Source organism: Pristiophorus japonicus, chromosome 19 (genome assembly GCF_044704955.1).
Source record: "Pristiophorus japonicus isolate sPriJap1 chromosome 19, sPriJap1.hap1, whole genome shotgun sequence".
In the NCBI taxonomy this organism is placed as follows: Eukaryota; Metazoa; Chordata; class Chondrichthyes; family Pristiophoridae; genus Pristiophorus; species Pristiophorus japonicus.
Window position 1 is genome coordinate 16,875,193 of NC_091995.1, and position 25,085 is coordinate 16,900,277.

A 25,085-nucleotide genomic window follows, 5' to 3' on the forward strand; every position below is an offset into this window, starting at 1 on the left:
TTCAGCAGATTAGTCATAAATAAGGACATATAAAAAGAACTGGGGTTAATTTCTAGAGGGGTTGAATTGACAATGGAAGTCTTGGGGTGAAGTACTTTACAGTTTCCAAACATTCTTGACAATGTAAATGCACAACATCCATAGCTTTTCCTTTATCTCAATTATTTCCTCAAAAAAGTCTTATTAAATTTGTCAGACAAAACTTGCCGTTTTCAAGTTCAATATAAGTTCAAGTTATGTTGAACTTGTATAGAACCCCCTTGATTAGATCGCACTATTTACAGTTCTGGTCTCCAAATTATAAATAGGATATAGAGGCAAAGAAGAATGGAACAGAGAGTTGGGATAAATGGTTCATTCTCTGGTTGGCAACCAGTAACTAGTGGGGTGCTGCAGGGATCAGTGCTGAGACCCCAACTATTTACAATCTATATAAATGACTTGGAAGAAGGGACCGAGTGTAACGTAGCCAAGTTTGCTGACGATACAAAGATGGGAGGAGGACACAAAAATCCTGCAAAAGGACATAAACAGGCTAAGTGAGTGGGAAAAAATTTGGCAGATGGAGTACAATGTTGGATAGTGTGAGGTTATGCACTTTGGCAGAAAAAAATCAAAGAGCAAGTTATTATTTAAATAGAGAAAAATTGCAAAGTGCTGCAGTACAGTGGGACCTGGGGGTACTTGTGCATGAAACACAAAAGTTTAGTATGTAGGCACAGCAAGTGATCAGGAAGGCCAATGGAATCTTATCCTTTATTGCAAAGGGGATGGAGTATAAAAGCAGGGAAGCCTTGCTACAGTTATACAGGGTATTGGTGAGGCCACACCTAGAATACTGCGTGCAGTTTTGGTTTCCATATTTGAGAAAGGATATACTTGCTTTGGAAGCAGTTCAGAGAAGGTTCACTCGGTTGATTCCGGAGATGAGGGGGTTGACTTAGGAGGAAAGGTTGAGTTGGTTGGGCCTCTACTCATTGGAATTCGAAGAATGAGAGGTGATCTTATCGAAACGTATAAGGTTATGAGGGTGCTTGACAAGGTGGATGCAGAGAGGATGTTTCCACTGATAGGGGAGACTGGAACTAGGGGGCATAATCTTAGAATAAGGGGCTGCCCATTTAAAACTGAGATGAGGAGGAATTTCTTCTCTGAGGATTGTAAATCTGTGGAATTCACTGCCTCAGAGAGCTGTGGAAGCTGGGTCATTGAATAAATTTAAGACAGAGATAGTCAGTTTCTTAACTGATAAGGGGATAAGGGGTTATGGGGAGCGGGCAGCAGAAGTAGACCTGAGTCCATGATCGGATCAGCCATAATCATATTAAATGGTGGAGCAGGCTCGAGGGGCCGTATGGCCTGCTCCTGCTCCTATTTCTTATGTTCTAACATAACATAAGAATGTAAGAAATAGGAGCAGGAGTAGGCCATTTGGCCCCTCGAGCCTGCTCCGCCATTTAATAAGCTTGGGCTCAGATCCGCTTCCCTGCCCACTCCCCATAACCCTTCACTTCCTTATCGTTCAAAAATCTGTCTTATCTCCACCGTAAATATATTCAATGACCCAGCCTCCACAGCTCTCTGAACATAAGAACATAAGAATTAGGAACAGGAGTAGGCCATCTAGCCCCTCGAGCCTGCTCCACCATTCAACAAGATCATGGCTGATCTGGTCGTGGACTCAGCTCCACTTACCCGCCCGCTCCCCGTAACCCTTAATTTCCTTATTGGTTAAAAATCTATCTATCTGTGATTTGGGGCAGAGAATTCCACAGATTTACGATCCTCTGAAAGAAGAAATTCCTCCTCATCTCAGTACTAAATGGGCGACCCTTTATTCTTAAACTTAGATTCCCTCACTAGTGGAAACATCCTCTCTGCATCAACCTTGTCAAGTCCCCTCAGTTTCTTGAATGTTTCAATAATATCACTTCTCATTCTTCTAAACTCCAATGTGTATTGGCCCAACCTGCTCAACCTTTCTTTGTAAGTCATCTCGCGAATTAATCTCGTGTACCTTCTCTGAACTGCCTCCAAAGCAAGTACCCCGTATATATACCTCCTTAAATAAGGAGACCAAAACTGTACGTAGTACTCTCGGTGTGGTCTCACTAACACCCTGTACAGCTGTAGCAAGACTTCCCTGCTTTGAGGTTCTAACTATCAGGAAAGATTAAACAGGCGAAGGCTCTTTTCTCAGGGGTGACCTGATAGAAGTTTTTAAAATTATGAAAGGGTTCGATAGGGCAGACGGATAGACGATGTTTCCACTTGCAGAGGAGACCGGAACTAAAGGTCATAAATATAATATTGTCGCTTATCAATCCAATAGGGAATTCAGGAGAAGTTTCTTTACCCAGAGAATGGTGAGAATGTGGAACTCGCTACCACATGAAGTGGTTGAGTCGAAAAGTGTAGGTGCATTTAAGATGAAAGCTAGATAAACAAATGAGGGAGAAAGAAATAGAAGAATATGATGATGGGTATTACTGATAATCGGGGCTCCTTTCTCTAGACAAGAGACTGAAGGGTGACCTAATAGAGGTCTTTATAATTATGAAGGAGTTTGATAGTGTAGACATAGAGAAGGTGTTTCCACTTGAGGGGGGGGCAAGTCTAAAACTAGGGGCCACAAATATAAGATCGTCACTAATAAATCCAATAGGGAATTCAGGAGAAACTTCTTTACCCAGAGAGTGGTCAGAATGTGGAGCTCGCTACCACAGGGAGGGTTGAAAAGCTTAAATGCATTTAAGGGGAAGCTCGATAAGTACATGAGGGAGAAGGGAAATTGGGTTGGATGAAATAGAGTGAGAAGGAGGCTCGTGTGGGCCAGTTGGGCTGAATGGCCCATTTCAGTGCTGTGGATTCAATGTAACAGACCCTCCCCAATCAGAGATAACTAAACTAAAATGAATCACTTTGGACCAGGTGGGCCGAACGGCCTGCTTCTGTGCTGTAAATGTGCTGTAGTACTATGTAAAAGTTCCAATCTCTCTGAAACTACAGCATATAACTGGCTGGTATGTGGAATGGAGATGATCACGGCTGAAGCGCAAGAACATTTGAATTTACAAAAGGTGGCTCATTGTTTTTTTTGTTCCTCTACCTTTTCCCCCCCCACCCCGCCTGCTTTCTTTCAGACATGCGTCGAGATGTCCAGGAGATCTTTCGCATGACCCCGCATGAGAAGCAGGTCATGATGTTCAGTGCCACGCTAAGCAAGGAGATCCGCCCTGTCTGCCGCAAATTCATGCAAGACGTAATTATCCTTCTCGCTTCATTTTTGGCCTTCATTCCCTCCACGTACAGCCGGCCGCACCTCACAGTGCCGGCACAACCTAAGTTGAGCTCCCCCCCCCCCCCCGCCCCTACCCCCACCTCCGTCGTGGCCCGATGAATGCAGATTCAGAAGAAAAACGCAGTCGCCCTTTAACGCAGTTAGTTTGAGTCAGGTTAAAGGAGACGACTCTTTTTTTTTTTTTTGTTCTCCCTCCCACCCCGTCCCCTGCTTGTGCCAACTCGCTCAGAGCAAGAAACAGAGAGTCGCGGAAGACGCCGCGGGAAGACTTATCTCGGTGGAACATTCGGGTCAGGCAGTGTAGACAGAAGCGGTTTGTCTTCTCCCCCGCTCGCCACATGGTGGCTGTGTCGTACTTGCAGCACAACTAGCCAAACACTGGAGAAGCAGCAGGAACGTAACACACGGACGTAGCTCGTTCTACCCGCTGACATCAGCAACACCCACCGTGTCCTCTTCGCCCTTTACGAGCAACAAAATGCAGTTTTTTCCTGTAGCCAGCCTGAAGGAATATGAGGTGCTCGTCTAAGCCTGGCATTGGATGTTTACAATGCCTTCTGAAAAGAATGGGAGTAAACTGCAGTTTTTGCACACTAAAACGGGGCAGTTTGGTATTGTTTTTTTTTAAAAAAAACAAGCTGGTTGCTCGCTGCTAGGGCAAGGGGTGGGGGGGAAACAAATTGGTGGCTTAACTCCCCTCACCACCCTCTATCTCCACACACACACACACACACACACACACACACACACACACCAAGCAGTTAGTATTTGTTGGGGGCAGATCACAGTTTGCTGAGTCTGTCACTGCCCCCCCCCCCCCACCAAGAAGACCATTCGAAACAACCACACCATGCTTCCCCATCCCACCTCCCGAAAACCCCCCCCCCCCCCACCCCACCCTTCCCAATCTCTCCTCTCAGTGCAGCAGAACACCTCGGCCAGTGCGGCAGGCGCGAGTGACCTGGATGTCTGGGTGCAGACCGCACGCGGGGGAAGCTCTGGTGAGGATCAGCGTCCGCAGCCCAACGCACCCTCGAGCTGAGGAGGAAGACGATGCAGACGGCCGGCCGGCCAGGGGGGGGCGCTCTCGCTATCCTTTTTGTGTTTCTATTGCTCTGTAGAGGGGCGAAGGTTCAAGGGTTAAACCAGCCTCGAGGATAGTGCAAGGCGATATTATCTCGATGCTTCTCGCAAGCTCGTTTTACGCAGTTCAGAGGTGTTTTGGGGAAGAGTCCAGCGCAGGCAAGAACAGGCTGCGAGAGCTTTGCCATCTCGAAATGAACCACAAGATTTTGAAGAGACAGCATCCCTGTTTGTTGGCCTACCTCTGGATTCAGAAATCATTTAGCCGAGGATTAAGCTAACGAAAGTTGGAGAGTAATGTGCAGGCAGAATTTAAAGGAACAGGAATAAGGGCCAGTTGAAGCCTGACAAGTCTCTCCCATTTTCGCAGATGAAACCCACCAAATAACTCAAACCCTCCAGAAACCCATCCAATTCTCAAGCCGATTTGTACCGGCCGCTACTGACCTGCCCCAATATATTTATTTTCTTATGACCTCCCTTTTGACGACAAAGTAAAGAAAGAGTTGCATTTATATAGCGCCTTTCATGACCACTGGACATCTCAAAGCGTTTTAGAGCCAATGAAGTACTTTTTGAAGTACTATAGTCACTGTTGTAATATAGGAAACGCAGCAGCTAATTTGAGCACAGCAAGCTCCCACAAACAGCGAAGTGATAATGACCAGATAATCTGTTTTTTTGATTGAGGGATAAATATTGGCCCAGCACACCGGGATAACTTCTCTGCTCTTCTTCAAAATAGTGCCATGGGATCTTTTATGTCTACGTGAGAGAGCAGAGGGGTCCTCGGTTTAACGTCTCATCCGAAAGGCGGCACCTCCGACAGTGCAGCACTCCCTCAGCACTGCACTGGAGTGTCAGCCTAGATTTATTTTTGTGCTCAAGTCCCTGGAATGGGACTTGAACCCACAAACTTCTGACTCAGAGGCAAGAGAGTGCTACCCACTGAGCTACAGCTGACACTCAAAAGTAATGTCCGATGACTGTTTTCACTCCGAATTTTTAACTTTTTCTTCCCTGGTATTTGAGCCCTTTACCAGAGCGACCAGTTTCCCCTTCATGATCTTGAAAGCGTCAATGAATTCCTCAAAATCGAGGCTGGCACTCCAGTGCTGTACTGAGGGAGCGCTGTGCACTGTTTGAGGTGCCGTCTTTCAGGTGAAACATTAAATTGAGACCCCGTCTGCTCTCTCAGGTGGACGTGAAAGATCCCTGAACAGATTATCTGAGTATTATCACATTGCTGTTTGTGGGATCTTGCTGTGCGCAAATATGGCTGCCGAGTTTCCTACATTACAACAGTGACTACACTTTCAAAAAGTACTTCATTGGCTGTAAAGAGCTTTTGGACTTCACCGAGGTCGTGAAAGGCGCAATCGAAATGTAAGACTTTTTTCTTTCCCAGAGAAAGCAAGCCCGATTTCCTTAACCTTTCCTCATAAATTAAATTCCCGATACACGGAGTCATCTTTGTTGTTCTCCCCTTGCCCTCATAAGATGGCAATTGTGACTTGGTGACTTTTAACGTCCACTGGAGTAGGGGCCCCAGTCAAATCTAAAGGACAGCTCCTCTGACAAGGCAGCGCTCCCTCAGTCTTACACTAGAGTGGCAGCTGTAATGTATTTGCTTCATGGGTTCTTTGCTTACGAATTCATCGCAACACATTGCTATTAAGAACTTATTGGTTTAGTAGCAAAGGTTTAACAATCACACGACACATTTCCAGTTCATCCACCAGGCTCAAAACCACCTACCTCATCGTGGACATAAGAACATAAGAATTAGGAACAGGAGTAGGCCATCTAGCCCCTCGAGCCTGCTCCGCCATTCAATAAGATCATGGCTGATCTGGCCGTGGACTCAGCTCCACTTACCTGCCCGCTCACCGTAACCCTTAATTCCCTTATTGGTTAAAAATCTATCTATCTGTGACTTGAATACACTCAATGAGCCAGCCTCAACTGCTTCCTTGGGCAGAGAATTCCACAGATTCACAACCTTCTGGGAGAAGTAATTCCTTCTCAACTCGGTTTTAAATTGGCTCCCCAGTATTTTGAGGCTGTGCCCCCTTGTTCTAGTCTCCCCGACCAGTGGAAACAACCTCTCTGCCTCTATCTTGTCTATCCCTTTCATGAATTTAAATGTTTCTATAAGATCACCCCTCATCCTTCTGAACTCCAACGAGTAAAGACCCAGTCTACTCAATCTATCATCATAAGGTAACCCCCTCATCTCCGGAATCAGCCTAGTGAATCGTCTCTGTATCCTCTCCAAAGCTAGTATATCCTTCCTTCAGAAAGGTGACCAAAACTGCACGCAGTACTCCAGGTGCGGCCTCACCAATACCCTGTACAGTTGCAGCAGGACCTCCCTGCTTTTGTACTCCATCCCTCTCGCAATGAAGGCCAACATTCCATTCGCCTTCCTGATTACCTGCTGCACCTGCAAACTAACTTTTTGGGATTCATGCACACATCCCTCTGCACCGCAGCATGTTGTAATTTCTCTCCATTCAAATAATATTCCCTTTTACAGTTTTTTTTCCCCCAAGGTGGATGACCTCACACTTTCCGACATTGTATTCCATCTGCCAAACCTTAGCCCATTCGCTTAACCTATCTCAATCTCTTTGCAGCCTCTCTGTGTCCTCTACACAACCCGCTTTCCCACTAATCTTTATGTCATCTGCAAATTTTGTTACACTACACTCTATCCCCCTCTTCCAGGTCATCTATGTATATTGTAAACAGTTGTGGTCCCAGCACCGATCCCTGTGGCACACCACTAACCACCAATTTCCAACCCGAAAAGGACCCATTTATCCCAACTCTCTGCTTTCTGTTAGCTAGCCAATTCTCTATCCATGCTAATTCATTTCCTCTGACTCTGCGTACCTTTATCTTCTGCAGTAACCTTTTGTGTGGCACCTTATCGAATGCCTTTTGAAAATCTAAATACACACATCCATCGGTACACCTCTATCAACCATGCTCGTTATATCCTCAAAGAATTCCAGTAAATTAGTTAAACATGATTTCCCCTTCATGAATCCATGTTGCGTCTGCTTGATTGCACTATTCCTATCTAGATGTCCCGCTATTTCTTCCTTAATGATAGCTTCAAGCATTTTCCCCACTACAGATGTTAAACTAACCAGCCTATAGTTACCTGCCTTTTGTCTGCCCGCTTTTTTAAACAGAGGCGTTACATTAGCTGCTTTCCAATCCGCTGGTACCTCCCCAGAGTCCAGAGAATTTTGGTAGATTATAACGAATGCATCTGCTATAACTTCCGCCATCTCTTTTAATACCCTGGGATGCATTTCATCCGGACCAGGGGACTTGTCTACCTTGAGTCCCATTAGCCTGTCCAGCACTACCCCACTAGTGATAGTGATGATCTCAAGGTTCTCCATTCCCACATTCCCGTGACCAGCAATTTTTGGCATGGTTTTTGTGACTTCCACTGTGAAGACCGAAGCAAAATAATTGTTTAGTTTTGACCCCTCCTGCAGCCCCTTTATATTCATACATATTGTCCCTTCCTATCACCTTGTGGTTTACACTTACCCCAGTGCTACTCTGCTCTGTTGCCTCCTGCCTTTTGCATTCTTTCTTGGGGTCCTGTTCATCTGAACTCTCACCCACTCTAACTAGCTCAGAGCCCTCTCCTGGGTTCCGAATGCTCCTTGCATTGAGGCACCGAGCTTTCATGCTTGTCTTTTTATTACACTTTGACCCTTTAGAATTTTGCTGTACAGTGGCCCTTTTTGTTTTTTGCCTTGGGTTTCTCTGCCCTCCACTTTTACTCATCATCTTTCTGTCTTTTGCTTTTGTCTCCATTTTGTTTCCCTCTGTCTCCCTGCATTGGTTCCCATCCCCCTGCCATATTAGTTTAACTCCTCCCCAACAGCACGAGCAAACACTCCCCCTAGGACATTGGTTCCGGTCCTGCCCAGGTGCAGACCGTCCGGTTTGTACTGGTCCCACCTCCCCCCAGAACCGGTTCCAATGCTCCAGGAATTTGAATCCTCCCTGCTGCACCACTGCTCAAGCCACGTATTAATCTGAGCTATCCTGCGATTCCTACTCTGACTAGCACGTGGCACTGGTAGCAATCCCGAGATTACTACTTTTGAGGTCCTACGTTTTAATTTAGCTCCTAGCTCCTTAAATTCGTTTCGTAGGACTTCATCCCTTTTTTTTTTACCTATATCATTGGTACCAATGTGCACCACGACAACTGGCTGTTCACCCTCCCTTTTCAGAATGTCCCACTGAACCCAACTAACTCGGGTATTATTGAGTCCTGTGAACATCACGTGACTGGCTAAGCCACTCACAGCTCAACCAACCTGTGAGCACACTCTCCGGTGCATACATTATAGCAGCCTAGGACAGTGTAGGGTTCGAACCCACAACCAGGCAAGGTGCTACCAATTGAGCCAAGCTGATGCCAATTTGCTCACTGCGCCATTGCAGAAAGCTCGAATAAAAATTGTATATCCGTAACATTTTCGACGGGAATTCTACGCAAGGTCTAGATCGACTGACAATAAAGATGCTGTCTCTTTTTAGTCTTAAAGTTGCATTACCGTGGCACTGTGTGTAAGAATAGCGGCAGCGTAGGGTATGAAATTTCAAGCTTGCACACCATACAATCTCCTTTTGGTAGGGTTCCCCTTTCTCCACGGTCAGACCCAGGCCGTAGCCAGTCTTAGCAGATGACGGAAGGTGATGACGATTAGTTTCCCTGCAACATTGACTGGCAGTGGTTGTAAAACACCCACGGACATGCTATAAGTTGGGACTATAAACAGAAAATGCTGGAAATGCTCAGCAGGTCAGGCAGCATCTGTGGAGAGAGAGAGAAACAGGGTTAACATTTCACGTTGGCGACCTTTCGTCATAAGTTGGGAAGCTTGGTGGTCAACAACGTTCCCTGTAAGCCGCGCAGCTCTCTGCCGGTCCCGTGCAGCCCGAGATTTTCAATGCAATGTTTCGCGTGAAACTGAATGGGCCGCACAGCCCCCAAAAAATAGGAAACGTTGGTGGCCAACAATAAGCATTTGTTCAGAAAAGGGGAAGAGATGGGAAATGTTAACTGGGGCGAGGGGACGCGGGGGCAGGGGCAGAGAGCAAGCATAAAGAGAGGAAACTGGGCCATCCAGAAAGGATGAGGGAGAAACTGTCCATTTTGTTCTGGCTGTGGTCCCATTCTTAGCCCTGATGCTGTGCCAACATGGGATTGTATGGTGTTTAGATGCATTCAGGTGTTGAAAATAGTTGGGAGAGAGATAGACTGTTGCTGTTTTAGACTGGATCCCGGCATGTATGTATTTTTAACCATTTGACCGCGGTTTGGAAGAGAATTGGGTTGTGGTTAAGAAGGGTTCGTTTAACAATTTGAGCCGGTTCTAAGGCCCAGTTCATAATTCAGCTCAAAGGATTCTAAAGCAAGTCGTGTGAATTTAAATCCAAAACGGAATTACTTAGCAGATCTGTCGTGGCTGTTTTCTCTGCACGAAACTGGAGATACAATTTATTTTAGCAATGATTATTTTCTTTGGAGCTGGGTGGGGTGAGAGGACGGGGCAAAGTAGAATGAGTACTGTTCCCGACTTGGCTGGCTTTTTTTTGTTTTGGCCCAACCAAGATGTTTTATGTTGACGATGAGCAGAACTACTACACTGGAATAGACCTGGGGCACTGTTTTCACACACTGCTTTACAGATACAGGCTTTTCTTTTACCCAATCCACAAGTGCATTTTATCCTTGTGAATATTCTGCTCACCGGGGCGTGGGGCCGGGGACTGAAACGGTTTCCATTTCAAGCATCGAGCACTCCCCCCAGATCAGGTATAGGGCTACGCTGCCAATGTCCTTCGGGCCTGACAAATCCACCCCAACCCCCCACCTCATTATAAGACGCAGAAGTGGAGTGTTAAGAATTTGACATCTATTGTAAAACCCAACCTTTCAGCAAGTGGTTTCCATTTGAAAAATGTCTGGGCAGACCACTCATTTAAAAAAAAAAACCAAGACTGCTTTTTCTGAAACCAAATGGAGATATTTCCTTTCCACTATTTCTGAAATCCTCATCGATGCCTTTGTTACTTCGAGACTTGATTATTCCAATGCTCTCCTTGCCAACCTCCCATCTTCTATCCTCCGTAACCTTGAACTCACCCAAAACTCTGCTGCCCATATCCTAACTCATACCAAGTCCCGACCGCCCATCACCCCCAGTCCTCGCTGACCTACATTGGCAACGCCTCGAATTTAAAATTCTCATCTGTGTTTTCAAACCCCTTCATGGCCTTGCCCCGCCCTGTCTCTGTTACCTCCTCCAGCCCTACAACTCTCCCAGATCTCTGCGCTCCTCCAATTCTGACCTCTTGCGCATCCCCGATTTTAATCGCTTCCCATTTGGCGGCCATGCCTTCAGCTGCCTGGGCCCTCGGCTCTGGAACGCCCTCCCTAAACCTCTCCGCCTCTACCTCTCCTTTAAGATGCTCCTTAAAACCTACCTCTGACCAAGCTTATCCTAAGCCCCTTATGTGACTTGGTGTCAAATTTTGTTTGATAATTGCTCCTGTTAAGTGCCTTGGGACTTTTTAACTATGCTAAAGACGCTGTAAATACACTGAGACTTTCTGGAGGTTTAAAACTCTTTAAATAAGTGTCCCCGATCTGTCAAATTTTCCAGCTCCATTTATATGGGAATAATAAATAGCAATATAAAATACACATTAAAACCCTCAGGCCTTCCATGTTTGTTATAAACGCTAATGGTCTTTTTTCCTTTAAAGTTCCATGACCCATTCCAGTTATTTTGCCTCAATAATATTTATATATTTTCTCAAATTTTAATCCTCCATATTCCATTTGAAGTTGAGTCTTTAAGTTGCAGCAGCTACAATAGATGGATTAAATGCAAAAAAAGAAATGCTGGAAATATGCAATAGGCCTGTCGGCAGCTATAAAAGGAAAAGAAGGGTTTCCTCATTTTCATCAGAACTAAAAGATGGAAGATAAGTGGACCCTTTAATTGGCCTGAATTAAATGTGGGGGGGGGGGCGGGGGCAAGGGTGGGATGGAGGGAGTGCAAGGGGTAGAAGCGAAGAGTCATGACATGCGGACTTTTGTCACCGATAGTTACGGAAAAGATTTTCCTATTCCAGGGCTATTGGATTGCCCGGACACAGCATGTACAGGAAAATTAGACGGGAGAGAAGGGAGCGACTGTAGTGAACGCACCTGATTTTCTATCCACTTAATGGAAAGGAAATCGGGTGTGTTCGGTCCGGGAAGTGTGTGACGCTCCTGTATTTATTGCATCCAACAGCCTAGGAACAGGGCATCTGCCCCGTTGAATTTAATTCCTTTCTGAACAAAAATCGTTAGCCGCTGCTTATTTTCAGCATTTCCCGGATTTGTTTTCTTTTTAACAGCCACGACAGACGGTTTGGTTTTCCCCAGTGGAAAATCGTTTTCTTTTCCTTGCATCCTGAAATTCATCCCCGTCAATACTTTTTCAAATCCCATTTCCTATTTGTAATGATTAAGAGGAGGCGTTCCAGCCCCTCCCATCAGTGTCTAATCCTTTGGGCTCCTCTATGGATCAGACAGTCTTGTACTAATGGTTATGGAGAGAGGGACTTTTTAAAAAATGCTACATTTTACATCGAGTACAGCATAACAATAGGCCATTCGGCCAACTGTTCTGTGCTGGTGTTTATGATCCACTTGAGTCTCCTCCCACCTCTCTTCATCTCACCCTGTCAGCATATCCTTCTATTCCTTTCTCCCTCATGTGCTTATCTATCTTCCCCCTTAAATGCATTTGTTTGACTTTGATCATTAAAAAGTACCAGTGCAGTACTTACTCCGTGCAGTACTTAAAGGGTCTGTGTCGTGTTGCAGTGAGAGGTGCATTGCTCTTGCCCTTGCAGTGATGCCGACAATGCAGCCTTGCGTGCTCTCCTAAATCTGCCCGCGCATTTTCTGCTTGTATTTAAAAATTGCGAGAGGCTGAACACAGGCAAGGCCACTTTCGAGGTGGTCGCAGTGTGGTCTGGTTTGCTCTGAGTGTTGATTTAAATGGGAAATTCTGGCTCGCTAGCATCCCCCCCCCACTCTTTGGTTACCCAATCGTTCCCACCACCGGTGGTGATGCCTATAGCCACAGCACCCTAAAGTGCCTCCTTAAATCCCACTGCCTTGCAACCTTTTTTTTCTACTTTCCAAAACCACCCTCTTTGACTGTGTTTTTGAGAGCCCCTTCCGGGTTTATGCTCCCCATTTTCTCTCCTTGTCGACCGTTGTTCTCCACACTCGAGAGATGTTCCTTGAACAAGGAGGGGTGTAACACACGATGGAGAAAGGAATAGGATACATTGATGTGGTGAGATGAAGAAGGATGAGAGGAGGCCCGTGGTGGAGGATAAACTCCGGCACGGACCAGTTGGGCCAAATGGTCCGTTTCCATGCTGTAAGTTCTATGTAAAGTTGTCGAACCTGCCAGAGACCTAGCCCCTTTGAAGAATACTTTTCCTTTTTAAAAAAAAAAAAAAAAAATTTGTAAATTACAATTTCTGAACTAAGTATGTTTTGTTTTGCTTCTGGTTATTTAAACTAGAGGGCTGAAACTTAACTGTCTGGGGCGATTTTCAGACTTTGGACCAGACCCCAGTCCCAAAATGGTTCTTGGTGCCACGTCTGTCCAGGTTGTGACCTTCCTGGCTATTTCATAGAATCGTAGACTGATACCACGCAGAAGGAGTCTATAACCACAGGTCATCGTCTCAGGATAAGGGGTCGGCCATTCAGAAATGAGATGAGGAGAAATGACTTCACTCAGAGGGATGTGAATCTTTGGAATCAAGGGTTATGGTGAACAGGCAGGAAAGTGGAGTTGAGGCCAAGGTCATATCAGCCATGATCTGATTGAATGGCGGAGCAGACTCGAGGGGCCAAATGGCTGACTCCTGCTCCTATTTCTTATGTCCTTGTGACTTCTCTTACCCCAGCGGGCTGTGGATGCTCAGTCGTTGAGTATATTCAAGAGTGAAATAGATAGATTTGTGGATACCAAGGGAGATGGAAATAGGGCAGGAAAGTGGAGTTGATGTTGAAGATCGGCCACAATCTTTATTGAATGGCGGAGCAGGCTCGAGGGGCCTTGAGGTCTACTCCTGCTCCTATTTATGATGTTCTAACTCTGGGGCACTGAAGTTAATTGTCGCCCTGACCCCACATCTCTCTGTTGAGATCAGACAACTCAGCACAGACCAGGAAACAAATGTCCTTGCTTTGCATGACCCAACTGCACACTGGATGAACTCGATGAGGAGAAAGTAGCCATTTAAAAGTTTACCCTGACCCAATCTTAAAGTTTCCTTCTTTCTACATCCAATTTGGCCAAGTGCCAAGTGGTGCATTCCATCTCGTAAGGCAGCAACTGTGGTCATTAACCCTTTGAGGATTGTGCGCTGTCAGGTCAAAGGGGTCCAGCATTGTCCATAGGGAGTTTTAAGAGCAGAGAAAGTGGAGATCGTGGTTACAGCGTTTGAGTTGAATTTTCTGCCTGTCGGTGTCTCTGATGCTTGCAAAATGAATTTACAGTCTCCTGGTGCAGCATTTGTACCGCACGCAGCTGGAAAGATGCAACATGTCATTGACTTCAGTTTTGCTACCACTCGTTGTGTGTAGAAATGTTTCCTAACACAACACCCGAAAGGTCTGGCTCTAATTTTTAGATTTTGGCCCCTAGTCCCAGAATTCCCAACCAGCGGAAATAGTTTCTCTGTTTTCCCTAGCTGTTCCCCTTAATATCCTGAAAACTTTGATTAACCTTCTAAATTCTCGGGAATCCAACCCTAATTTGTGTAATCTCGCCTCTTAACTTAACCCTTGAAGTTTGGGTATTATTAAGAATGATGTAGCCTCGTGCATGACTTTAAAATGCAGGCGTGCATTTCTCAAAGGGTTAGTGACCACTGCTCACCATAAAATTAATACAAGACTGCTACGTTTGCAACGATGGGGGAATATCTAGTGGGGGGGGGGGGTAGAGGTCTCGGAGTAGTAAAGCTGGGAGGCTGCTTAGAGGGGGGTGTGGATTTAATGCTCGGGTAATTTGCTTCGTAGCCGATGGAGATCTTTGTGGACGACGAGACGAAGCTCACGCTGCACGGCCTGCAGCAGTACTACGTGAAGCTGAAAGACAACGAGAAGAATCGCAAGCTCTTCGACCTGCTCGATGTTCTGGAATTCAACCAGGTATCCACACCTGCTCCCTTCACTCCGCCCCAAGTTCCAAACTCTCGAAGAGAGGGGAACTAAAAACAGCAATAAGGGTACAGTAGCATAGTGGTTTCGTAATTAGACTCGTAATCCGGAGGCCTAGACTAATGATCCGGAGATGAGGGTTCAAATCCCACCACGGCAGCTGGGGAATTTAAATTCAGTTAATTAAATAAATATGGAATTAAAAAGCTAGTATCAGTAATGGTGACCATGAAACTACCGGATTGTCGTAAAACCCCATCTTGTTCACGAATGTCCTTTTGGGGAAAGAAATTTGCCGTCCTTACCTGGTCTGTCCTATATGTGACTAGATCCACAGCAATCTGGTTCACTCTTAACTGCCCCCTGAAATGGCCTAGCAAGCCACTCAGTTGTATAAGGGGGCTCACCAGCACCTTCTCAGGGCAATTGCGGATGGGCAATAAATGCTGGCCTTGCCAGCGACGCCCACATCCTGTGAATGAATTAAAAAAAATACTACCAGGAATACACAATGGGTCAACTCCAACATCTGAATAAGCGAGAAGACAGATTTATGGCCTATTGGGCATACTCCCTTTATCAGATACCCGCCTTGTATATCCAGCATTCTTTACTTTTATTTTGGGTTTTCTTACCGTGGGGAAATGAAATGAAGAAAATGAATTGAAAAGATGATGAACTTGCAAAACTTTTTTGCGGGTGATTTTAATCTAACTCGCTGGGCGAGCATCCCACGGGATCGGGTGGAACGCTGGTTTTCCACCCCCGCCCAATATTGACTTCAACAGAGAGCAAAATCAGGGTGCGGAGTAAAACTAGTGTTGGACCCGATCACATCAGTTTCCCAACGGGCGGGTTAGGTTAAAATTGACCCCTTTGTTGAAAGAGCATTATTTTTTTTTTTAAATGGTGTAAATTGAAAGTATTGATAAACTGTATCAAAATCTTCCCCTGGTAGCTTAGTGGGTATCAACGCTGCTTAATGTGATACTCCACTATACAAACCAAGGAGATATCCAATTGAGTCCATGATCAGATCAGCCATGATCTTATTGAATGGCGGAGCAGGCTCGAGGGGCCAGATGGCCTACTCCTGCTCCTATTTCTTCTGGGTCCCTGGTCTTTGCTGGGGTGCTACAGTTGGCATCAAGGCAAGTTGGTGAGGGTTTTCTGTCAGAATGTAGCCAATGACCCCTACAGGAAATGCAAGTGTGTGCGCATCTGGCGAGGTTAGAGCTTGTTAGCGATGCCCCAACGGGTGAATAACTTGCTGACGCTCACTGTCCAGACTGCTCACGCTGAGTTAGCAGAGGGCTGCCAGTGCTTGCGGACCGATAACCCAGCAGAAGGAGAGGAATGGTGTAAACTGGTAGAGTGTTTTTGCTGATTAACTGGATGAATTACTATCTGCAGGAGTAGAAAGCTAAAATTATGAAGAAAATGAAAACAAAGTTGGATCATATAAATCATGTGCTTTTTTAAAAAAAATATTCGATCTGGGCATCACTTGTAAGGCTGCCATTTATTGCCCATCTGTAGTTGCCTTTGAGAAGGTGGTGATGGGCCGCCTTGAACCGCTGCAGACAGTGTGGTGAAAGCGCTCCCACACTGAGAGGGCATGGAGACAAGCATTGAAATGCAATTCAGTGTTGCCGCTGGGATTTCACGGAAAGACGCCCCGGAGATCTCTGCGCTCCTCCAATTCTGGCCTCTTGTGCATCCCTGATTTTCATCGCTCTACAATTGGCGGCCGTGCCTTCAGCTGTCCCTTCCTAAACTTCTCTGCCTCGCTACCCCTCTCTCCTCCTTTAAGATGCTCTTTAAAACCTAGCTTTTGGTCACCTGCCTTAATATCTCCTTATGGTAGCTTGATGTCAAATTGTTGTTTGACAATCGCACCTGTGAAGCGCCATGGGACGTTTCACTACGTTAAAGGCGCTATATAAATGCAAGTTGTTGTTGACGTGTATTGATGAGCAGCTGAACTTCTCACACACTGTCCACTTGAGCTGTGGAAAACCACCCAGCACTACAATTATAGATTCTGTCTGCCCAAAGCTGGGGCTGTGTCTGAGAGCACTTTGAGGTGTAAATCACTCTGAAGTACTGACGGTTACATGATGGATGTCGTCTGACCTGATGAACTAAGAGCATTGCACAACTTTACAATGTAATGACTTGTGTAATTTTTTTTCTCTCTCTAGCTATTGGTACCTATCTACACTTTGTACTAGATTTTGAGAGCCCGTTATGCTCGAAATGTCGCAACTTTATTGAAAGCAACAATAAATTGTAGTTTAGCAATTTTTTAATCTGGTAATTTATTTTCTTTGGTGACCTGGGAATAACCTGGAGAGGTGCCTAGGTAACAAAAGGAGTCGAGCAGCGGCCATTCGAGAGAAACTGATCATTATTAACCGCTAATTGGCCTTTTTAGGACCGCTTCCTCGCAGGGAGTAGCTTGGCCTTAAATTGACAAGTTAGGTTTGCTCAAACTCTGCAACACGATGCATTGTGTGTGTCAAGATCTAACTTTCCTCTTATAAAACAGCAGGAGAACCATTAGTGCGCTCAGTGATAATACTGGGCAACGTGTGTATTAAGAACATAAGAAATAGTTTCAGGAGTTGGCCATTTGACCCCTCGAGCCTGCTCCATCATTCAGTAAGATCATGGCTGATCTGATCATGGGCTCAGCTCCACTTCCCTGCCCGCTCATCATAACCCTTTACTCCCTTATCGCTCAAAAATCCCTCTATCTCTGCTTTAAATATATTCGATGACCCAGCCTCCACAGCTCTCTGGGGCAGAGAATTCCATAGTGGATGACCTCACATGTTCCCACATTATACTCCATCTGCCAAATTTTTGCCCACTCACTTAGCCTGTCTATATCCCTTTGCAGGAAAGTTTATATCCCAAGGCTAGAAAATAGCTTGCCGCATTTCTGTGGGGATGCATTAGTAAAGTCCTTGTTGGTATGAATCTTTGGCTGGAACTCATGTAGACGGTGAGCAGTATTGCGATGTTCTACCGTCTCCGCATTCTGTTTCTCTGCAGGTTGTGATCTTCGTAAAGTCGGTGCAGAGGTGCATCGCTTTGGCACAGCTGCTGGTGGAGCAGAACTTCCCCGCTATAGCCATTCACAGAGGCATGCCCCAGGAGGAGAGGTCAGTGCAAGCACGTTCAGTGACTTAAGATGGTCAGAGGAGAGCGGTCCGACCCCATGGCTCAGTTAGTAAGAGAAGGGAGCGTGGAGCTCATAGAATCCCACAGTGCAGACGCAGGCCATTCGGCCCATCTTGCCTATGCCGGCTCTTTCAAAGAGCTATCCAATTAGTCCCTGCCCCCTGCTCTTGCCCTCTCGCCCTGCAAAATTTTTATTTTCAAATATTTATCCAATTCCCTTTTGAAAGTTACTATTGAATCTGCCTCTCCACCCTTTTAGGCAGCGCATTCCAGATCATAACAACTCGTTGTGTAAAAATCTTTCTCCTCATCTCCCCGTCTGGTTCTTTGCCAATTATCTTCAATCTGTGTCCTCTGGTTTCTGACCCTCCTGTCAGTAGAAGCAGTTTCTCCTTATTTACTCTTATCAAAACCGTTCATAATTTTGAACCCCTCTTGCCATATATCCCCTTATGCTTCTCTGCTCTAATGAGAGCAACCCTACATTCTCCACTCAGCCGTACAGAACAGTGGGAAGAGTGGGAGAAAGGCCTCTGCAATCTTCAGCCTAGGCCTCTTCCTGAAAATAGCTGCTGGAAGGTTACAGGGACCTCCCTCTTTAGGGTTCACCCCTCCCCCCACTCCATTGCTAGAATAAGCCTTGTGCACCACTGGATCAGGAGCTCAGACCCATGTCCGTCGCTGCTCCGTGACTGAGCGTTTGCATATAACCGTCCTCCGATCCAATTTTCTCCCATTCCCTCCTCTTCTGAAGCGATTTAGTACCTCAATGGGGTAAGTTCTGGGATCCATCATCTTCTCCCTATGCCGTCCAAGTGGCTGTTCTACCGTGAGCGTAGATGCCGAGTATCGGTGGGCCATCCAACTGCTGAGGGCTTCACCGCCACGCCCGATCCTGGCCTCGTGTGATGTCCCGTACATGCATACTTTCCAGCAATGGGGTTACCTATTAATGAAGTAGGAACCCTTGGCTGACTCTTGTTCCTCTTCCTTAACTTAGAGGCACTGAAGCCAAGTGTAACGTGCCTACTTCCACCTGAGCTTGTGATCAGCTAACTTGTTGCATGAACCATCGTGTTTTTTTTTTTAATTTCCCCATCTCCCCCGCCCCCCCGCCCAGCCAAAGACCAAATTAAAACAACTTGGTGAATTTGCCGAGCGTTTTATCTCCCCAGATTATCCCGGTACCAGCAGTTCAAGGACTTCCAGCGGCGGATTCTGGTCGCCACCAATTTGTTCGGTCGCGGGATGGACATCGAGCGAGTCAACATTGTATTTAACTACGACATGCCTGAGGACTCCGACACCTACTTACACAGGGTACAGTGCCCTACAGTGATGTGTTACCGAAGCAAAAATTGTTTCCTTTTACTATTGTGAACTTTGTGCTCATTCTGTTAGTTACAACTCGATGACTTCACATCTTTCACTTTCAGACACGCGAGCTTCGAGATTTACTCTCCAATTCTGGCCTCTTGCGCGTTATCGATTTTCATTGCTTCATCATTGGTGGCTGTGCCCTAGGCTCAGAAATTCCCTCCCTAAGCCTCTCCACCTTTCTTTCCTCCGTTAAGACGCTCCTTAAAACTGACCTCTTTGACCAAGCTATTGATCACCTGTACCAATAATGGCCTCAATTTTCTCCAAAGCTATTTTTGGCGTACTTGAAGAGTTACACCCATTTATTTGGGAGCCCCCAAGTACGCCCCCAAAAAATGTTCTACGTTTTCCCAGTTGGAATTCTTCATTTTGGCATGGCCTAACCTGTCCTTTAGTTTTGGGGGTGGAGCCTTGACCTGCGTCAAAAATATCGGGTTGCCATGGTAACCAGGGACACAATGCGAGCTGAGGCTGCAAAGTGAAACATACATCCAGCTCCCAACACAGTATTACACATTGCATCAACTTATAAACACATTAAAATATATTGTAGCAACTTGCTTCCAGTTATTAAAGCCGGTCCCACTACCCCCCACCTCTAGCCCTGGCTGAAGGGCTTGCCGGTCTGCTTGCCGAGCCCACCCCGAGCCCTTTGCCGGTGCCGGTCCAGCTTCAGGTCCTCCCCGCAGCCCTGAGTGCCTTGCAGGTCCTGGTCCCCTGCCCCTGCCCCTAGCCCTCGCCGAAGGGCTCGCCTGTCCGCTCCCTGGCCCGAATGCCTTGCAAGTCCGCTCCCCCGCCCCTAGCCCTGGCCGAAGGACTTGCCGGTCTGCTTGCCTAACTGCCCCGAGCCCCTTGACGGTGCTGGTCTAACTCCAGCTCCCCCATACCCCTCCAGCCCTGAGTACCTTGCAGGTCCCGGTCCCCTGCCCTGAGCCCTGGCCGAAGGGTTTGCCGGTCTGCCCGACCCTGGCCCTGAGTGCCTTACCGGTCGGCTCCCCCGCCCCTATCCCAGGCCGAATGGCCTCCCGGTCCGCTTCCCCGCCCCTATCCCGGGCCGAATGGTCTCCTTCCTGGTCCCCGCACCTAACTACTCCTGAAAGGCTTCCCTCCCACCCCCTCTCCCTTCCCCCACCTCTCTCTTTTCCCCCCCCCCCAACTTTCTCTTTTCCCCCCCCCCCCACCCCTTTCTTACCTTTCCTGCTGCTGCTGTCCGGACATCTGCTGCACTTACCTGCGCCGATTTCTTTAACTCTCCAGAAGGTGTTTCTGCAGAGGCCCACATACGCTGACCTAAGCAGAATGGAGTAACTCTCAGCTGGCCAAACTTGCCTAAATGGCCAGAATTGGCGTGGGTGGCTGGTTACCCGCCCCCTTTGGCTGAAAAAAAAATCGTAACTAACTGAGTTACACTGGTGCAAATTGATTGTGGTTTTTTAACTTCGGCCAAAAAAAAGCAGCCTGCTCAAAGAAAACGGCGCAAATCACTGGGGAAAATTGAGCCCAATATCTCTCTGTGGCTCAGTGTCAAATTTTGGTGAATAATCGCTCTTGTGAAGTGCCTTGGGACGTATTGCTATGTTAAAGGCAAGTTAAGAACATAAGAATTCGGAGCAGGAGTGGGCAATTCGGCTCCTCGAGCCTGCGCCACCATTCAATAAGATTATGGCTGATCTTCTACCACAACTCCACTTTCCTGCACTGTCCCCATAATGTTTCATACCCACGGCGACTTTTCCCTCGCATTAACTACTGGAGAAAAATCCACCCGCGGTTTAAACTGGGAGTACTCGCCGCTTCATTGTGTTGATTTCAATGGGTGATTTCAACGGGTTTCAGCTGTCACCTGCGGGTCACTGCACAATGAGTGGTGCAGCAACGAGCACTGCAGGCACGGAGACCCCAGGGCCGGTCCGTGGATGGTGCAAGAGTCAGCTGCTCTCGGCTGAGGCGGTGCCGTGGGCACAACCGTCGGCCTCGAGCGCTCCGTGTCCCGGGTAATCCTAACGTTCGGGTCTTTCTGTTTCAGGTGGCCAGAGCTGGCCGGTTTGGCACCAAAGGACTGGCCATCACGTTCGTGTCAGACGAGAATGACGCCAAGATCCTAAACGATGTGCAGGACAGGTTTGAAGTGAACATCAGCGAGCTGCCCGACGAGATCGACATTTCGTCATACAGTAAGTATCGGGGGTCCACCTATGTAATGACACGTTCCGTTCACCCCCCCCCCCCCCCCTCCAAACCCTCAGTTGGTTTTATCCCGGCAGAATTTTTCATGTGGTTCGGTCATATTTGACCCAGAAATGAGCTTCCGACCACATATCCACAGCATAACTAAGACCGTCTAGTTCCACCTCAGTAACATCGCCTGCCTCCGCCCTTCCCTCAGCTCATCCGCTGCTGAAGCCCTCATCCATGCCTTTGTTACCTCTAGACTAGACTATTCCAACGCACTCCTGGCTGGCCACCCACATTCTACCCTATGTAAACTTGAGGTGATCCAAAACTCGGCTGCCCGTGTCCTAACTTGCACTAAGTCCCGCTCACCCATCACCCCTGTGCTCACTGGCCTCTATTGGCTGCCAGTTAAGCAATGCCTCGATTTCAAAATTTTCATCCTTATTTTCAAATCTCTCCATGGGCTCGCCCCCTCCCTATCTCTGTAATCTCCTCCAGCCCCACAAACCCCCCCCCCGAGATGTCTGCACTCCTCTAATTCTGCCCTCTTGAGCATCCCTGATTATAATCGCTCAACCATTGGTGGCCGTGCCTTCTGTTGCCTAGGCCCCAAACTCTGGAGCTCCCTCCCTAAACCTCTCCACGCCTCTATCCTCCTTCAACATGCTCCTTAAAACCCACCTTTTTCACCAAGCTTTTGTTCACCTGCGTTAATCTCTCCTTATGCGGTTCGGTGTCAATTTTTAAAAAATCTCAATACTCCTGTGAAGTGCCTTGGGACCTTTCACTAAAGGCGCTATATAAATAAAAGTTATTGTAGTTTGGTGTTGGGCAAACACTTTGGATATCAGTTGGCTCAGTTTGATAGCAGTCGAGCCTCTGGTTGCATAGAATTACATAGAACTTACAGCGCAGAAACAGGCCTTTCAGCCCAGCAGGTCGATGCCGTTGTTTATGCTCCACACAAGCCTTCTCCTACCCCTCTTCATCCCACCTTATCAGCATGTCCTTCTGTTTCTTTCTACCTCATGTGCTTATCCAGCTTCCCCTTAAATCTGTCCATGCAATTCGCCACAACCACTCCACGTGGTAGCGAGTACCATGTTCTAATTACTCTGGTGGCAAAGATGTTTATCTTAAACCTTAAACACTGCAAACAACTGGAGGAAACGGGGCAAATGGTCTTTACTTTCAATATTCAAACTGACGATTTAATAATTACTTTCTGCAGCTGTGACATTCTGTATTCTCGTGGCCTGGAGCGAGGCACTGTAAACTATCGGGAGTCTCAGTGTGTGTGAAGTGACTACAGAACTCTGCGCTCCCTGGACCCTCTCTCTCTTTGTTATTTTTGTGTAATATTTGCAGCAGAATACAGCAGGTGGTTTATTAAAATAAATTCTTTTATAAAAAAAAAAATGTTTCAGATCAGCCATGATCTTATTGAATGGCGGAGCAGGCTCGAGGGGCTAGATGGCCTATTCCTGTTCCTAATTCTTATGTTCTTATACTCTGGTTACGGACTCTCCTGCCAGTGGAAACTGTTTCTTCTTATCTGCTCTATCAAAACCCCTCATCTTTTTGAACACCTCTGTTAATTCTCCTTTTAATCTTCTCTGCTCTAAGGAGAACAATCCCAGGTTCTTCAGTCTCTCCAAATAGAATCAATTTTGCAGCTTAATGGAATTTGAACTCACGGCCACTTGAGTTCCTCGTCCAACACCATAGCCATAACCGCTGTACCATAACCGGTTTTGGGGATCTGTGGCTTTTACAATTCTTTTTATTTTGAGTCAGGGGCATGAGTACAAAATCTAGACTGACACTCCCATTGCAGTGCTGAGGGAGTGCTGCCCTCTCGGATGTGCCGGCTTTCAGAGGACACATGAAACCGAGGCCCTGTCTGCCCCCTCGGGTGGATGTAAAAGATTCCTATTTTGAAGAAGACCAGGGGTGTTCTCCTCAGTGTCCTGGGCCAATATTTATCCCTCAACCAGCATCGCTAAAACAGATTATACGGTGGTTGTCACATTGCTGTTTGTGGGAGCTTGCTGTGCGCAAATTGGCTGCCGCGTTTCTGTTAAAACAGTGACCCCGCATCAAAAAATGTTGAATTGGCTGTCAAGCACTTTGAGACATCCGGAAAAGTGGTGAAAGGCCCTGTGTATAAATGGGAGTTCCTTCTTTCATGTTTGGAGACGTGAGTTTGCCTGAAGGCCTAAAGCATCTGGTGGTCTCTTACTGAGACCAGAAGGTTTGAGGCTGATACCTGGTCTATGGTAAGAAAAACAGACAATGCTGGCAATCTCAGCTGGTCAGGCAGCATCTGTGGAGAGAGAGAAACAGAGTTAACGTTTCAGCTCGATGACCCTTCGTCAGAACTGGCAAATATTCGAAATGAACAGGTTCTTTACGAGCACTGAAAGGGGGAGGGGAGGGGAGGAAAGAACAAACGGGGAAGGTCTGTGATGGGGTGGAAGGCAGGAGAGATTAGAGACACAAACGGGATGATGAGCCGAATTGAAATGGTAATGGCATAAGTTAGAAAAAGATTACTCTAGATAGGGTGTGAATGGCGGAATAATTACCAGCTGCCATGGGAAACAAAAAATATTACATAAGGTGGGGGGGGGGTAGTTTAAAAAAAAAAAGGAAAGGGAGCAAAATATGGCCAGAGGTTATGGTCTGAAATTGTTGAACTCGATGTTCAGTCCAGCAGGCTGTAAAGTGCCTAAACGAAAGATGAGTTGCTGTTCCTTGGGCTGGTCTATGGTGTTAGCCGACCTCAGCCCAGGTAGCATTTGGAGAGAGAAGGGATGGGTGGAAATGCACTGTGCATAAAGAACGTTTTTAACTTGTATAATATCGCACTCGAGTTAATTCTCATTCTTTCTCTCTCTCTCTCGTGTTCCAGTTGAACAGAGCAGATAGACCAGAGACTACACGTCAAGCTTTTATTCCCATTGATTGATGACTCCGACCAACTCCCCCTCCCCCCGAGTCCGACTCTGTGGGCTGCACCATTTTACATTGTTGCGCACTCACCAGCATTGACAGTGGAAATGGCTGAATGTAAATATCATGAGTTTCGCTGCACTTGACAGCAAGTGACACTTTTCCATTATATAAACAATTTTTAGAATTATTTTCCTCTTTCCTTTATCTTTGGTGAACTGTGTTTGCATGGAAATTATGATTGTTACAATTCCACGACGTCAAACCCCCCCCCCCCCCCCCCCCCCGGACCTGGTACAGTGTATTTGAGTAGAGAATGTGTTCCAATAATTATAAATTAAAAAAGAAATCAATCCTTGGTACCGGGAGCTGCGTACGTTGTCAGTCTTCTGTTTCCTTCTCCCCGCCCACTCTCTCCTGAAGTGGTTGACGCATTGCTGAGGTGCAGTTTTCACGGGCCCGACTATTCGACTGTGGGTGGCATCACAACCATGCGTAATTCTACCCCTCAATCCACAGCCACCCGTGCACTTGCCAGCAGGGTCAGAAGCAGGTGCCGATTTTTGGTTTTTGCTCCCTTTCGGAACCAGCCAATTGAAACTCCCGAACTGCTTGCTGCCCTGGCTGAGATCAACGAAGGGGATCATTGTAACCTAACCCACCCAGAGGGAAGCTGACGGGATTGTGTGCGACGCTTGTTTTACA

The 25,085-nt window shown here is 46.8% G+C and overlaps 1 protein-coding gene across 4 annotated transcripts in view; it reads left to right on the forward strand.

The window, feature by feature from the left end:
* The window catches only part of ddx39b (DEAD (Asp-Glu-Ala-Asp) box polypeptide 39B), a 47,110-nt gene extending 22,540 nt beyond the window's left edge, over nt 1-24,570 (forward strand). For 3 of the 4 annotated variants that reach the window (XM_070861319.1, XM_070861320.1, XM_070861321.1), the window contains exons 6-11: nt 3,144-3,262; nt 14,541-14,672; nt 17,742-17,851; nt 19,046-19,190; nt 21,277-21,424; nt 24,340-24,570. In XM_070861319.1, coding sequence (XP_070717420.1) covers nt 3,144-3,262; nt 14,541-14,672; nt 17,742-17,851; nt 19,046-19,190; nt 21,277-21,424; nt 24,340-24,356 — 671 coding nt within the window. In that variant the 3' untranslated portion in view covers nt 24,357-24,570. The remainder of the gene's footprint in view (nt 1-3,143; nt 3,263-14,540; nt 14,673-17,741; nt 17,852-19,045; nt 19,191-21,276; nt 21,425-24,339) is intronic. The other variant, XM_070861322.1, reaches the window with a different exon arrangement.
* The last annotated feature ends 515 nt before the right edge of the window (nt 24,571-25,085 follow it).